The sequence below is a fragment of the Notolabrus celidotus genome, chromosome 15 (assembly GCF_009762535.1).
Source record: "Notolabrus celidotus isolate fNotCel1 chromosome 15, fNotCel1.pri, whole genome shotgun sequence".
Lineage (NCBI taxonomy): Eukaryota > Metazoa > Chordata > Actinopteri > Labriformes > Labridae > Notolabrus > Notolabrus celidotus.
This window is the reverse complement of record NC_048286.1, coordinates 11,403,456-11,417,138: the sequence shown is the minus strand read 5'-3', so window position 1 is coordinate 11,417,138 and position 13,683 is coordinate 11,403,456. Positions and strand designations below refer to the sequence as shown.

General features: G+C 40.1%; 1 protein-coding gene across 1 annotated transcript; it reads right to left on the bottom strand.

Annotated features, from left to right (window-relative positions):
- Positions 1-886: 886 nt before the first annotated feature.
- On the bottom strand, positions 887-13,467 carry LOC117826785 (transcription factor E2F5-like). Its single transcript, XM_034703124.1, is given in 10 exon segments — positions 887-1,548; positions 1,767-1,802; positions 1,944-2,042; positions 2,045-2,080; position 8,798; positions 9,008-9,319; positions 10,120-10,228; positions 10,734-10,895; positions 11,399-11,508; positions 13,154-13,467. Coding segments are annotated over 10 exon segments (1,071 nt in total). The 5' UTR covers positions 13,283-13,467; the 3' UTR covers positions 887-1,471.
- Between the last annotated feature and the right edge of the window lie 216 nt (positions 13,468-13,683).

The window sequence follows — 13,683 nt, the reverse complement described above, 5'->3', positions numbered from 1 at the left end:
GAAAAATAAAAATCATCCACTAGATCTTCAAATCTGCAGATGTGGGGAGTAAAACCGACCTTTGTATTTATTAGGACAGCCTACAACTAGCATGCCTCCCTCCTAAGCTCCTTATTAGCACACATGTGTGCAGGAAATGAAAAACGGAGGAGGGGTTGAGGTTGTATTTTATACAGTCTATGTGCTGAACAAGCTCCGAGCTCTGACTTCCGTTACAGACCGGATGTCGTTGTGACGTATGAAAAACACAGAAAACTGAAACGGCTCGTTTCAGCACACACTTACAGAAAGGTGGAGAAATCAGAAGAGGGGCAGAATGGATTTTTTTCATTTTCGGGGGATTTGTAGACATGCCAGGGACACATATTTCAGGTAGAGAACCATTAAAAAGTTGATTTTGCATGATATGTCACCTTTAAAGTCTTTTCCAACTGTTCTCATGTAATTTAAATATATTTTTTAAATATGATTATTTGTCACAACAACAGTCAATCTTTTATTGAAAAATCTCAAGAAATTTGCAAATAAACAAAATGTAATGAAAAAACACAACTTATTGTGACAAAAAAAAGAACAGTATAAATACACAAACAGGCCATTCATGGCTCTTAACATTTGACATTTTAGATCAGAAATATGGCTAATTTATTTCTTTAATTATAACTTAAGGCAGTCAACCAGCTTCAGTTAAACAAACTATAACCAAGATTATTTTTCTTTAAGTTAAAAAATATTTCTTATCCAAAGATACAGTATAACTGTTATCAAAAGATATACATCTTTAAACAAAAACTCAAAATGCCAAAAATGGCAGTGCCACAATAATTTAGAAAGAAAACGTTCTGGCATTTCCCAGCAAAACAAGGTTAAAAAACAAATCTAAATATTCACTTTTAAATACAATACCCTTTTATTTTATTTTTTAAATAAAATATAAACTATAGAATCGGTTATGTTTTTGAACTGTCCATGTAAAGAAAGTGACATATTGTGTGGACACAGCCTTGTACTTGTCACAAACTGCAGGTAATATTAACTAAAGCACAACAATCTCAATCTGTTAAGTACAGAGAGCAACGCAGTTCAAGTCTCAGGCTTTCAATTAGTTGATACAAAAATAGAAATATATGTGCAGGCAGAAGGCTGGAGGAGTATTTTTTTTCTGGCATACTTCTCTGGAATACTGTGGATATTTGCTCGGTGAACCATAAAAATAGGGATCTTGGCTGCATGAATATCTCTATATTCACATATTAGGCACTTTGCTCTGTATTGGCTGAGGGTAAAAGTCCAGTGCAGAAAAATGACAATCTCTGGCATACAGTTAAGATGTCTTATGTGGGTTCATGGTATTTTTGGAATGAAATCGTATGTATAACTTATAAGTTGTGAAATTGTAACAAAAATGGGGAGGGTTTTGTTTTAAGCTCCGCAAGTTTGTATTAGCATACAGCTGAGGTGCTGTTTGACATCAGTAATCGAGGATCTGCACGTCAAAAAGGTCGCACACTCCCTCGTTGTCATCCAGGTTGAAGCTGTAGTACATACCTGTGCAAGGAGACAGGTGCAATGATACAATAGAATATTAAAAAAACGCCTTGATAACATATTTCAGACAAAGACAGAAAGGAACTGGTCAAGTTTCTCATCAGAGGTCACAAACTGATCAGATGTAATACTGACTTTGGTTATACTGATGATCATGATATGTATCTTCAAATATTTAAAATGTAAAGCTTACTGTGAAAGAAGCTTGAGATGCTTACCATCAGACATTAGTTCATCAATCAGGTCAACTGCTTCTAGAAGAAAATGTTAAATGTTTATATTCCACAGTAAAGAGAAACATTCACTGATATAGCTTATGCAATATTAATTCATAACCAGAGAGATATATTCAGTAGCATAAAAAAACATCATTTATTATCCAGCAACTGTCTTACCCTCTCTGTCGTCCTTCATGTGGTCTCCAGTAGCATTAAGCTTTAGCAGGCTGCTCACTTCCAGCACAGACTGGAAATCTGGGTCCACCAGGTCCATTGCTGCTGCTCCAACACTGCTGCTGACTGACTGTGACACTCTGCAGGGAGCATGGGAGTTCATTGAGAGCACTTAACTTTACTGTAAAACCCCTTTTAGGAAATACAACGGGCAGCATTACAGAATTTAATTATCTCAACACAGGATTATAAAGAAGAGGATGTGATGCACTGGGAGAGACAAACTCATAGGTCAGCTGACTTAACTTGCACTCAACAAAAGTACACTGGCAACTTCTGTATGATCAGAGTCTGCTACAAACAGCAAAATTCACTGCACACTTATCTTCTCATATTATGCAGAGATATTCAGAAGCAACGGATTTCCTAGTTTTTTTTTTATGGCTTAGTGTAAAGGTAAGAAAACAGTCAAATCAGGCACAAATTGGTTTTAAACAGCTAACACAGGATCATAGAGACTGTGAGTAAACAGGGAAATAGTTTTACCCCGGGCAGCTAACATTAGAGAGCTAGCACCACCAGCCTTCGGTCCTTGAAGGTGAATATCACATACCTGTGCTGGTTACCAAGTGCTCCAGTCACGTGGTTATACAACTTTATCTCCATTTTATAAATCAAAAAGCTGCCAAACCACACCACGCTACGAGATGTCATCTGCCATCTGTGCTCGTTAACATTAGGATAGCAGAGCATTATACAGTCATGGCCAAAAGTTTTGAGAATGACACAACTATTCATTTTCACAAAGTCTGCTGTTTCAGTTTTTATAATGGCAATTTGCATATACTCCAGAATGTTATGAGAGTGATCAGCTCAACTGCAATTAATTGCAAAGTCCCTCTTTGCTTGAAAATGAACTTTATCACCAAAAACACATTTCCACTGCATTTCAGCCCTGCCACAAAAGGACCAGCTAACATCATTTCAATGACCCACAGGTGTCACACACATTAACACAGGTGTGGGTGTTGATGAGGACAAGGCTGGCGATCAATCTGTCATGATTGAGTGACTGGACACTTTAAAAGGAAGATGGTGCATGACACCATTGTTCCTCATCTGTTAGCCATGGTTACCTGCAAGGAAACACGTGCAGCCATCATTGCATTGCACAAAAAGGGCCTAACAGGGAAGTTTATAGCAGCGAGTAAGATTGCACCTCAGTCAACCGTCTATCCAATTATCAAGAACTTCAAGGAGAGAGGTTCAATTGTTGCCAAACAGGCTCCAGGCGCCCAAGAAAGTCCAGCAAGCACCAGGACCGTCTCCTGAAGGTGTTACAGCTGCGGGATCGGGCCGCCACCAGTGCAGAGCTTGCTCAGGAATGGCAGCGGGCAGGTATGAGTGCATCTGCACGCACAGTGAGGCGAAGACTTTTGGAGGAAGGCTGGTGTCAAGGAGGGCAGCAAAGAAGCCACTTCTCTCCAGTAAAAACATCAGGGACAGACTGATATTCTGCAGAAGGTACAGGGACTGGACTGCTGAGGACTGGGGGTAAGTCCTTTTCTCTGGTGAATCCCCTTTCCGATTGTTTGGGCATCTGGAGGAAGGCTTGTTCGGAGAAGACGAGGTGAGCGCTACCATCAGTCCTGTCCTCTTGCCAACAGTGAAGCATCCTGAGACCATTCATGTGTGGGGTTGCTTTTCGGTCAAGGGAGTGGGCTCTCTCACAATCTTGCCTAAAAACACAGCCATGAATAAGAATGGTACCAGAACGTCCTCCGAGAGCAACTTCTCCCCAACCATCCAAGGGCAGTTTGGTGATGAAGAATGCCTTTTTCCAGCATGATGGAGCACCTTGCCATAAAGCAAAAGTCATAACAAAATGGCTCGGGGAACAAAACATTAAGATTTTGGGCCCTTGGCCAGGAAACTCCCCAGATCTTAATCCCATTGAGAACTTGTGGTCAATCCTCAAGAGGCGGGTGGACAATCAAAAACCCACAAATTCTGACAAACTCCAAGCATTGATTATGCAAGAATGGACTGCCATCAGTCAGGATTGGTCCAGAAGTTGATTGACAGCATGCCAGGGAGAATGGCAGAGGTCCTGAAAAAGAAGGGTCAACACTGCAAATATTGACTTATTGCATGAATTCTGTGTAATTCTCAATAAAAGCTTTTGATACTTATGAATGCTTCTATTTGTATTTCATTATACCATAGAAACATCTGACAAAAACACCTAAAAACCCTGAAGCAGCAGACTTTGTGAAAATGTAATATTTGTGTCATTCTCAAAACTTTTGGCCATGACTGTACATTCTGGCATTAACTGTAGGTAGAACCCACCTTGTGGCGAGTGGCTACCCTTAGACACGACAAATGACCGGCATTTCAGGCCTACATGAAGAAATAATCAATCATTTGGTAAACCAACTAGTAATTCTGGTGCTGAGTGGTGAGGGCGACGACATAAGATCAAAATGTATTCAAAATATCAAACCTTACCATATCAACAAAATGATACAATGAAAACAACTTATAAAATCAACAACAGGGGTGCGGATTTAGCCCAGTGGTTAAGTTGCGTGCCTATATAGCATGCAGCCTGAGTTCAAATCCAGCCTACGGCCCCTTTCACGCATGTCATTCCCCTACTCTCTCACAGTCACCTTCACAGCCCACTGTCCTATCCTCTGTAAAATAAAGGTGCAAAATCCCTGAAAATATAACTTAAAAAACAACATTATTATTATTAACAATAATATATAATATTAATAATAACCCAAAGGGACGTTTTTAACATTAAAGCTCCAGTGAGAAGTGTTATAACTGATTACAGACTGAAATTGATTCTGATGACCTACAAAAGCTAACAAGACCATTGGTGACAGGATTGATTATTTCCCTATTTGTTGTTTCTAATGAAAATAACCGCTGCCAGTGGGCAGCACACATTTACATTTTCCATAGTAAGTAAAATGAGTGATCCTGCTGTCTGTTAAAGAAACAGTAGAATGAGATTTTACATAATAACACTACTAGCACAAGTAGAGGATCATATCAGGAAGAGATACAAAAGGTACAACTTCATCTACAGGGGGCGCCAAAATCATTGCAAGCCTCCAGTTCCTCACTGAAGCTTTAACTGCAAATCATCATCCTTATATATTTTTTACATTTTTACATCAGTATCGTGATGATCTGTTGGTCATTGTCTGGGTAATGTCTACTTAAGCCTCCAGCCTTTTGTGCACTTAATTAATTTTGCATTTGCAGAGCCCTAGCTGCTTATTAAATGAACAGGTTTGTTCCCATGGAGTCCAGATTTTTCCAAGATCAACAAAACTTCGGAAACATTGTTACCTTCATCCTTCCAGGGAGGGAGGGCGATTAGATTGCTAGAAACTCTTATTTAATTCCTCTCATAATGAGGCTACCACCGGGCTTAGCATTAACACTTTTCCAATACTGTGATGTAGAACAGTGATTAACCATCAGTATATTTTCACCTTGCTGCTTCTGCATTAATTCCTCATTTTGTTCTGGCAGATCATCAGACTGGGTTTCACATTGACTGTTTTGTCTGTGCTGACACACTTAGAATAAAAGTGACTCATCCTTTCTCACAACCAGATCCGGATAAGGAAGCGGTGCGTTTGCCAAGAATACCAGAAGACTCTCACACATGTTATCAGAATTCAATATCTAGTCGGCTCCCATGACCCGATGTGGCAATAGACGCGAACACTGCTTATGTCTGGGTTGCAAAACCAATGCAGGGTGTCATGCGAGATATGAATCCATGAAGTCTCTCCAACAGTATCTATTAAAGTGTAAAAGAGTGAATAACAAACTGCAATGCTTCATTGTGTTATTTGTTAGGATTGTCTAAAGTAAAAAGAGAAAGAAATAATGACTTGATTAAGTTCATGTTTTGAGGATCTGTAAAAACTTGTCCTGACTGTGAAAAGATCTTGTGTTTACTCTTTTGCTAAAACCAAAACAAAGAAGCATGGTGGGGTTGTTCCATTTAGCTGGTGCCTCAGTGTTTGTACAGCAGTCACATTGAGTGATTGTATTGTCACCTCCGTCTTTGTGTAAGATATGTGAGGAGTCTCTGGTTTTTCACCGAGTCAGGATTTAACTACCCTCTGTGTAAATCATTTTTCTTTCTCATAAAAGTTGGAATACTTTTCAAGATGTATAACAATACATATTAATCTTCATTGTGTTCATTGTTTATTTATTTTTATGTGATGCATTATTCCCTTGGGCACACAAGTTAAAGCTGGGGTTGGTAGTCTCGGAAAACTAGCATGAATTTGAAAGTAGCATTTCCTCATGACTCCGTCTAACCCCTCCCCTCCTCCCTCGGAGCTCCTTCAAAACGACGCCGGCTGATTGGTTGGTGTTTTCCCAGGTTTACTCTGGCTGTAGATAGCAGCTTTTCTTCACTCTTTTTTAAGAACACATTATGTATTGATTGCCATCAGGACTTAAAGATCATTTTAACCAGTATAACAAAAAGTGTATCTAAATCTGATTAACAACCCCAGCTTTAAGCCTTTCACAGCTGGCACTTCTGTGTGATATCAAACACAGTGCCAGCTGTGAAAGGGCCCTTTGTTTACATACTTCAGATTTGAGCTATCCAATGCTGTAGCCTATGGCAAGGGTTACCAAAGTGTGGGTCGGGACCATAGACTGTATATAAAATGGACAGCGTTGCTCCGCCTTTTTCCATTGTACGGTTTGAAGCCAAAAAAAACAGTTCCAATGCGCAACCATTGTGCAGCCAGAGTCTGCGCTGTGGAGAATTTCTTTGGTTGCCACAGTAATTTCTGTGTTGCCACGCTACAGCGTAGCGTCGCGAGATCCCTTCTACAGCAGCTGTCAATCAAAGGAAACCCGGATGTAAAACCCCGTTTTTTAACCTCTAACAACTAACGAAAAAGAAACTTTTCAGAAAAAAGAGGCCTTCGACACAAAACAGTCAGATAATAACTACATATCACCACAGCATACGGATGTGAGAAACATTCGTGCGACCTGTATTTATTTTTTAAAGTGTGACTGCAGCCCCATTCAAATGAATGGGGGAGACAGAGTTTTTGACCTATACTGCAGCCAGCCACCAGGGGGAGGAGTTTTGGTGGAAGCTCACCTCCAGCCGAGCAAGCTGCACACTTGGTCGGGACCCCCTGGGGGGTCGCGAGACATAAATGGGGGGTCGTGAGATGTCTTCTAAAATGTTTCCTTTTACAGTTATCTAAAAATAGTACATTTTACCCATTATAGTAAAAATATCAACAAAAATTGTAGCTAAATTTAAAATAAAACCCTGGAAATAGAAAATGTAATGAGTTTTCTGCCTTTCTTTTTGTCAGATGACTTCTAAGTTTAGGGTTAGTGAGCAGTTAATTATCAAAAGCATCAGTAGCAGTAGATTAATTCATAAAGGAGCAGGAAACACAGCCACATGCTCATGCAGGTAGGCAAATTTTCTGCAGACCAGCTAAATGAAGCCACATTAAATCACTTTGAGGGACAGTGGGGGTTGCGAGTCTTTGGCACCTATATTTTGGGGATCACGGGCTGAAAAGTGTGGGAACCCCTGGCCTATGGCCTATCTTACAAAGAGCTATGAAATTTAACTCTGGAGATAGTTAATAGGACTACATGGGACTTTCATTTCGTTGCAGCAACATTTTAATCACATGGTGTTTTTGACGTGAGCAGGGAGTTCTTTGAAACCTCTGAAATGCCAGGAAAGGCTGACATCTGACATGTCTTAGTCAGATGCCAAACAGCAAACTTTTCAGAGAAATAGTCAACTATGTCTGCATGATTGGTTGCGTAATTGCAGGCTTTTTGTTCTCTTTACTATTTGCTCTCAAGTCTAATGTCCTTCTTTCCAGTTCAGGGTTACTGGATCAGCCTGAAATGCAATTTTTTGGAGGTACCTTTGAAGCACCACAAACCACAAACACCTCTAAGTTTCAGTAACAGAGTCGGTACATGTAGCAGGCTTATTTTGATGGAGAATGTCTTTAGAGCCAAAGTGAGATTTTCTGTACTCTGTCTCTGCACTCACTTCAGTAAAATTTCAGCATGGACTCTCAACTCTTGGTTTAACAAATGTCAACTACAAGAGGAAACAAGGTCCTCTGACTCATTGGGTGGAGGATGTTATTTCAGCAGGATTTATTTGGAGACTTAGAGAAAGAAAAATGAAACCACATTAAGTGATAGAGCACTGGGGTTATTGCAAGGCTATGTTTCTGGATCAGGCAACTCATTTCTATAAGTCTTTGGAGCTGTGACAGACTTGAATCTTTTAATCTCACCATTCTTATGATAAGTCATTTTCCACCTCTGTTTTATAAAGTGTTTTAAAGTATTTCAAAAAGAATTTGTTTTATTTAGAGAAGTTCTGGTACAAATTACACCTAATTTGCCCTTCACTAGATTGTGAATCTTTTTTGGGATCTTTGTCGATATTGATGTTCAGCCTTGCCTATCTGCTAATGGGAGAAGTCTAACATTAAATCTCCCAAGCAGCTTGCATGGCCGTTCCAGTAATTTTGAACATTTCAATGTCAAAGAAAATACATCAGAATGAAAGCCAGCAAGCTACTGCTGAATAACAACTAAGTTAAGATCTCAGCTACAGTTCTTTCAATAGAATGTACAATGTTCTTTTTTAGACTTGTTTCATCTTCTGCTTCTTTTTATGCTCTTAAAGCTCATGATTACTCCATCTGCATGTTGATGAGATTAATTGAGATCATATGAGATCTTACGAGGCGAATCATTGCTCCTTTTGGCACACATGACAGTCTAAATCACACCCTGTAGGGTGACTAAACCATAACTGTTATATTCAGTAGTGTGTGCATGTTTGAGCAGAATTAATATTTTCGTATATGATCAAACCCAGTTTCAATTAGTTAGAGTTTAAAAACTCCAGAGGTCACAGCCTGGCATTGGTCTGATAATTTGTGAGTAATACAGTTCCATCAAAGCACTTTCTGGAGGAACAAAAATCACAGAGTCCTTACCATCTGGACATCAGGAGGACTGGGTGATGGCGGCAGCAGTTCATCGTGTTCTGGCAGCACCACCTGGTGGTCTGAGCAGAGAGAGTCCTGGCTGCAGTAAGAAGAGGTGGAGTACTGGGATGAGGAGAGAGGGAACCTCTGCAGGCTGGCAGGGGTGCTGGGTGGAGTTGGCATTGGACAGATGTCGTCAGTGGGCGGGATAGAGAAAACCACAGGTACTGTCGAGTCTGAATCCTTGTTGATGAGCATGACCTGAATGGGGGCCGAGTGGCTGCGAAGGTTCACCTGGTACTTCTTCTGACCACTCTGGCCCTAAGGAACAGCAGAGAGGGGATAAGTTTAGTATCAAATTATCAGCTGGTGATTCATATTTTTTTATGTACAATGGATCACATGAGGGGTCCTGGGAAGAGATCATTTGTATGAAGAGCATATAAAGCAATCAAATCATCTTACTTATTTACCAAGCATTAAGGAGCATTTCAGCATTACAAGCTTATGAACTGCTCTGAAAGCCTACGTGGTCAACAGACTCTAGATGACCAACACAGTGGAGTATTATGCAGTAAGGGAGCTCATTATTTGCCATAGGAGTTGCTGGAGACCAGAAACATGGTTTAAGCAGGTCTGGTATCACTGTGTTAGTACACATAGTGTTTCTGCTGCCCTCTAGTGGCTGCACGTTGAATATCTTCAAGGAGAAATGTCATTTAGTCTGACATGTTTATGAATGAATCTAAGCTATAAAAGTAGATTGGTATAAGTACAGTCTCTGAAAAATTCTAAAGGAGGCATTAATGAGCTGAATTTGGAGTTAGCAGGAGACCTCTCTTCCTCATTGTTACTTTGCAATGCTTTCATCAGTTGATATAAACATTATGGGTTCAGAGACATCAATCCATACCCTCTGTGAAACTACAAATCACCTGATCTAAGTATTATAATTGTCATCAGAATAATTTGATGGACTTGGACACCTGTTCAAAGATGGGGAAGAGCATGCAAATTCAGCACAGAAATGCCCACCCCTGACCTGTGCACATTCCCAACAGCCTGTACAGAACGAGTAAAGGTAACACAATTAGTAAGAAAAGCTGTAAAATGTGACTCACCATTTCAGGCAGTGGCACCTCCAGCTGAGTCCCAGCAGGAGCCACAACAGTGAGAAGAGTATCTCCACTGAAGGCGCTGCAGATGTCCTCATGTGTCACAAATTTATAAGTGGGGGAGTGTTAAGGAAACAGAGGGAGTTAAAATGGGAGTGAAATGGAGACAATAAAGTGGACAAACAAGACGTTGAGTATTGTGAGAGTCAGGATTAGCCTGGCTGGGTTTAACAATGAAGCTTCACAATAGCAATTAAATCTATAATCCTCTTGCTCTCCTATAGGGTTTCTCTCTCAAAGACTGTCAAAAGGGATCAGGTAAGGACTTTTTTCTACCATTGTAATGAATGAATGAGGTGCCAAGAGGGCTAGCATTACAAACTATGGACAGAGTAAAATCCACTTCACACCAAGAAGCATTTTGCTTGAATTACATCTAACATGAAGTCTCAGAAGGAAACGTTTGAAGCACTGAATATTAAGTCAAACAACAGGTTACTTTTTGGAGGGATGGGGATTAACATGCCTCAAATTACAGCACTAGAATTCAAAGAAAAGGGTAAGATAAAAAAGTAAATCTAAAATCCTCCGTTTGTTTCCAGATGTCTTAAAAAGGATATGTGCTGGTGATGGAGTCACTGTTGAAATGCTTGATGTTCTCCTCCAGCCTTGCCTTCTGGTTGTCCAGTTCTTTCTCTTGGGCCTCCAGTTCAGAGATTTGGGCCTTCAAAAGCTTCACCTGCTCCAGCACCTCATGAGTTTGGCTTTCTGGGTTTTCTCCTCTGGATCCAGAAGAAGGTAACATGAAAGGAGAAAGCGTGAGGTGTAAATGCTATAATGGTGGTTTGCCTGTTGAGCAAAAAGGGAAAAAGGATGTTTGTAGCATTTTCAGTTTTCAGTTTTTCTATCTTGTGTTTGTAGCATTTTCAGTTGTTGTATCTTACATTTGTAGTATATTCAATTGTTGTAATCTCTGTTTGTAGCATTTTTCTGTTCTTGAGTTTCATGTTTGTTGCATTTTCAGTTTTGTATTTCATGTATATTTTGTATGTTATGTTTGTTTTATGTGGACCCCAGGAAGAGCAGCTGCTGCGTTAGTGGCAGCTAATGGGGATCTGAATAAAGGAATAAAGGATGTTTCTATTTATCTGCAGTGAAAAAGCTGATGCCCTGTGATTTTTCTTATCTCCATCATTCAGCATTTCAAAGTTCAAGCGTATTAAAAAATGTTAGAGAGGATGAAAACCGTTCACTGACTCTGAAGTATGAAAATAGTTTTTCAAACCTCCACTGGATTATGTTCTTGTTTTTCTTTTCTATCAACCCCACTCCTTCCAGCACGTTGGTGATGTCGTAGATCCTCCTCTTCTGCTTCACTGCCAAACTGTCTGCAGCCTGTTAATTCAGATGAACATTTCCACTCAGTGACAGCTTAATATAAGCCCCCGTTGACAAGATGCTTAATTTCTAACAGGAAACTTTGAATTTCTATCAGTTTCTGCAAACATGGCTTGAGGTGGCCAAACAAGAGACTCAAATAAGTCCTACAAATGAGGGATCTGGCAAATTAAGCCTGTTGGCAGAAGAGGACAGTTATACAATAGCAGAGGAGGGAGGGGGGGGGGGAAAGGGTGTAAGAAACCTGCTGTGTAAACATTACCCAGCTTTGGCGCGCAAGAAGAGAGGGAAAACTACTTATCAGTGAGATGAAAGAAAAGGGACATTTGTGGGAGACAATTCAGGTAGGTCTGGCAAAGACACCAGGGTAGCCTGTAAATGTAATGATTGAGGGGAAGGTTGTTGGTTTTTTTTTAATCAACATTTACTCAGTGTTTTCTTAAGCTTAGTAGCTGCTCACAGAAAGTTATAAGAACATCTTAGTAATTAGAGAAACAGTAGGGAGTAAACTTTCAAAGGCTAACATATACTGAAACCTACATCAATTTTATTGTCAACATTTCTGTCATCTTTTCAATTCTTTGTTCCACATAACATCAGAAAACAGACAAAATCATCCAAGTCTCCCAAGCAACATCTACACATTTCATGTTTTGTCAGACCAGCAGCAGAAAACCTTTAAGATATGAGTGACATGATTTAATACATGTATATACTCAAATATGAGAACTGACACCAGAAGACAGAGGGATTACTAAGAAGATTTAAGAAGCATCACAACACTTGTGAAGGTCCATGAAAAAATCTGATGGGTATTTAAATGTCTCCTCCATAAAATTGTATTCTACATTAATATATATTATTTGGATATACCTCCTCGCCTTTCCATTTTACTTTTTTTTGTAGAACATTGTTTTAATTCAATCTGCTGTATAAACAAAAATAAATAAATAATAAATAAATAAAGCATAATAAATGTTTTGATTGAGATATGTAAGTGCTGACTAAGTAAATGTGAAACTGAGCCCCAGGGATCAGGAAGGAGTTTCCACACTGGTGGGAAGCTGTGATCAAAGATATAAATAAATGTTGTGGTTCCCCACGTGACCTCTGGGGATCTCCATGTCATTTAAATGGGTTTCATGGGATTTAGCAATTTAATGAACTTTGATTTAATTAGGGCAAATGCCCCTTTATTAATTACTTTCTAATAGGCTCCGTTATATCTGCTAAATACATTCAATCTTAACAGTGTTAAATAGGGTCTCAACACTTCAGGGTTGTTTTTTAGGTTTACCCTGCATCCACATATAAAGCAGATAGATAAACAGAATAATTAAAATGTGAGAAACCCTTGCATCCCTTTGCTAACTTTAACTTATTCAACATATTACCTGTAAGCTACATTAAACTCTGACAACTAGTACAGCTATTTATCCAGTGACAGTTTCTGAACCCTCAAAACGACGAGACCTGGGGGGGTAATGGCGGCCAGCTAGTCCACCTGTTGAGGAAATCAATGCACCTGACTGTCTCCCTGACAGCCCTTTGTTCACTTTCTGGAGGAACACCGATGAATTACACCCGTAAAGAACGACCCCACACAAAGCAGCACGGAGCCGGTCCACGTCGTTTCACTGACCACTTTTAGATCCAGGACTCCGTCTTTCGCTTCTTGGAGCAGGCTGACAAACTTCATCGTCAGGAGCCCCAAACTTTTCTCATGGCGACTCGGTGTCGAGCGAACAGTCTCCGTGGTCTCGAACTCCATCTTCTTTCTATGAAAGAGAGTGGTGCTTCTTTTTCTTCCTGTCTTTAACCAGTAAATTAGTTTTTCTATAATGTTACATTCCGTCCATTGAATCCTAAAGAAGGACCGCTGTGAGGGTTTAAATCAACGGACGTTACGTTACGTTAGGGTACGGTTGCCACGGCAACTCTTGCCCCGCTCGTGCCTTCTCAGTCAACGACGCCCCTCCTCGACCAAGAACTGACCCCGCCCTCCGCTCTCGATCCAGACCACTGGACAGACCGGGACCGGGACCAGACCGGGACAATGGTCTGTCGTTGGTTTAGGTGGACTTTACGCGAAAAAATAGCTTCACAAAACGTCAATTGTGTATACGGAAGACTGAGTATAAGGGCCACTGAAAAATAAATTAAGGTCCAATA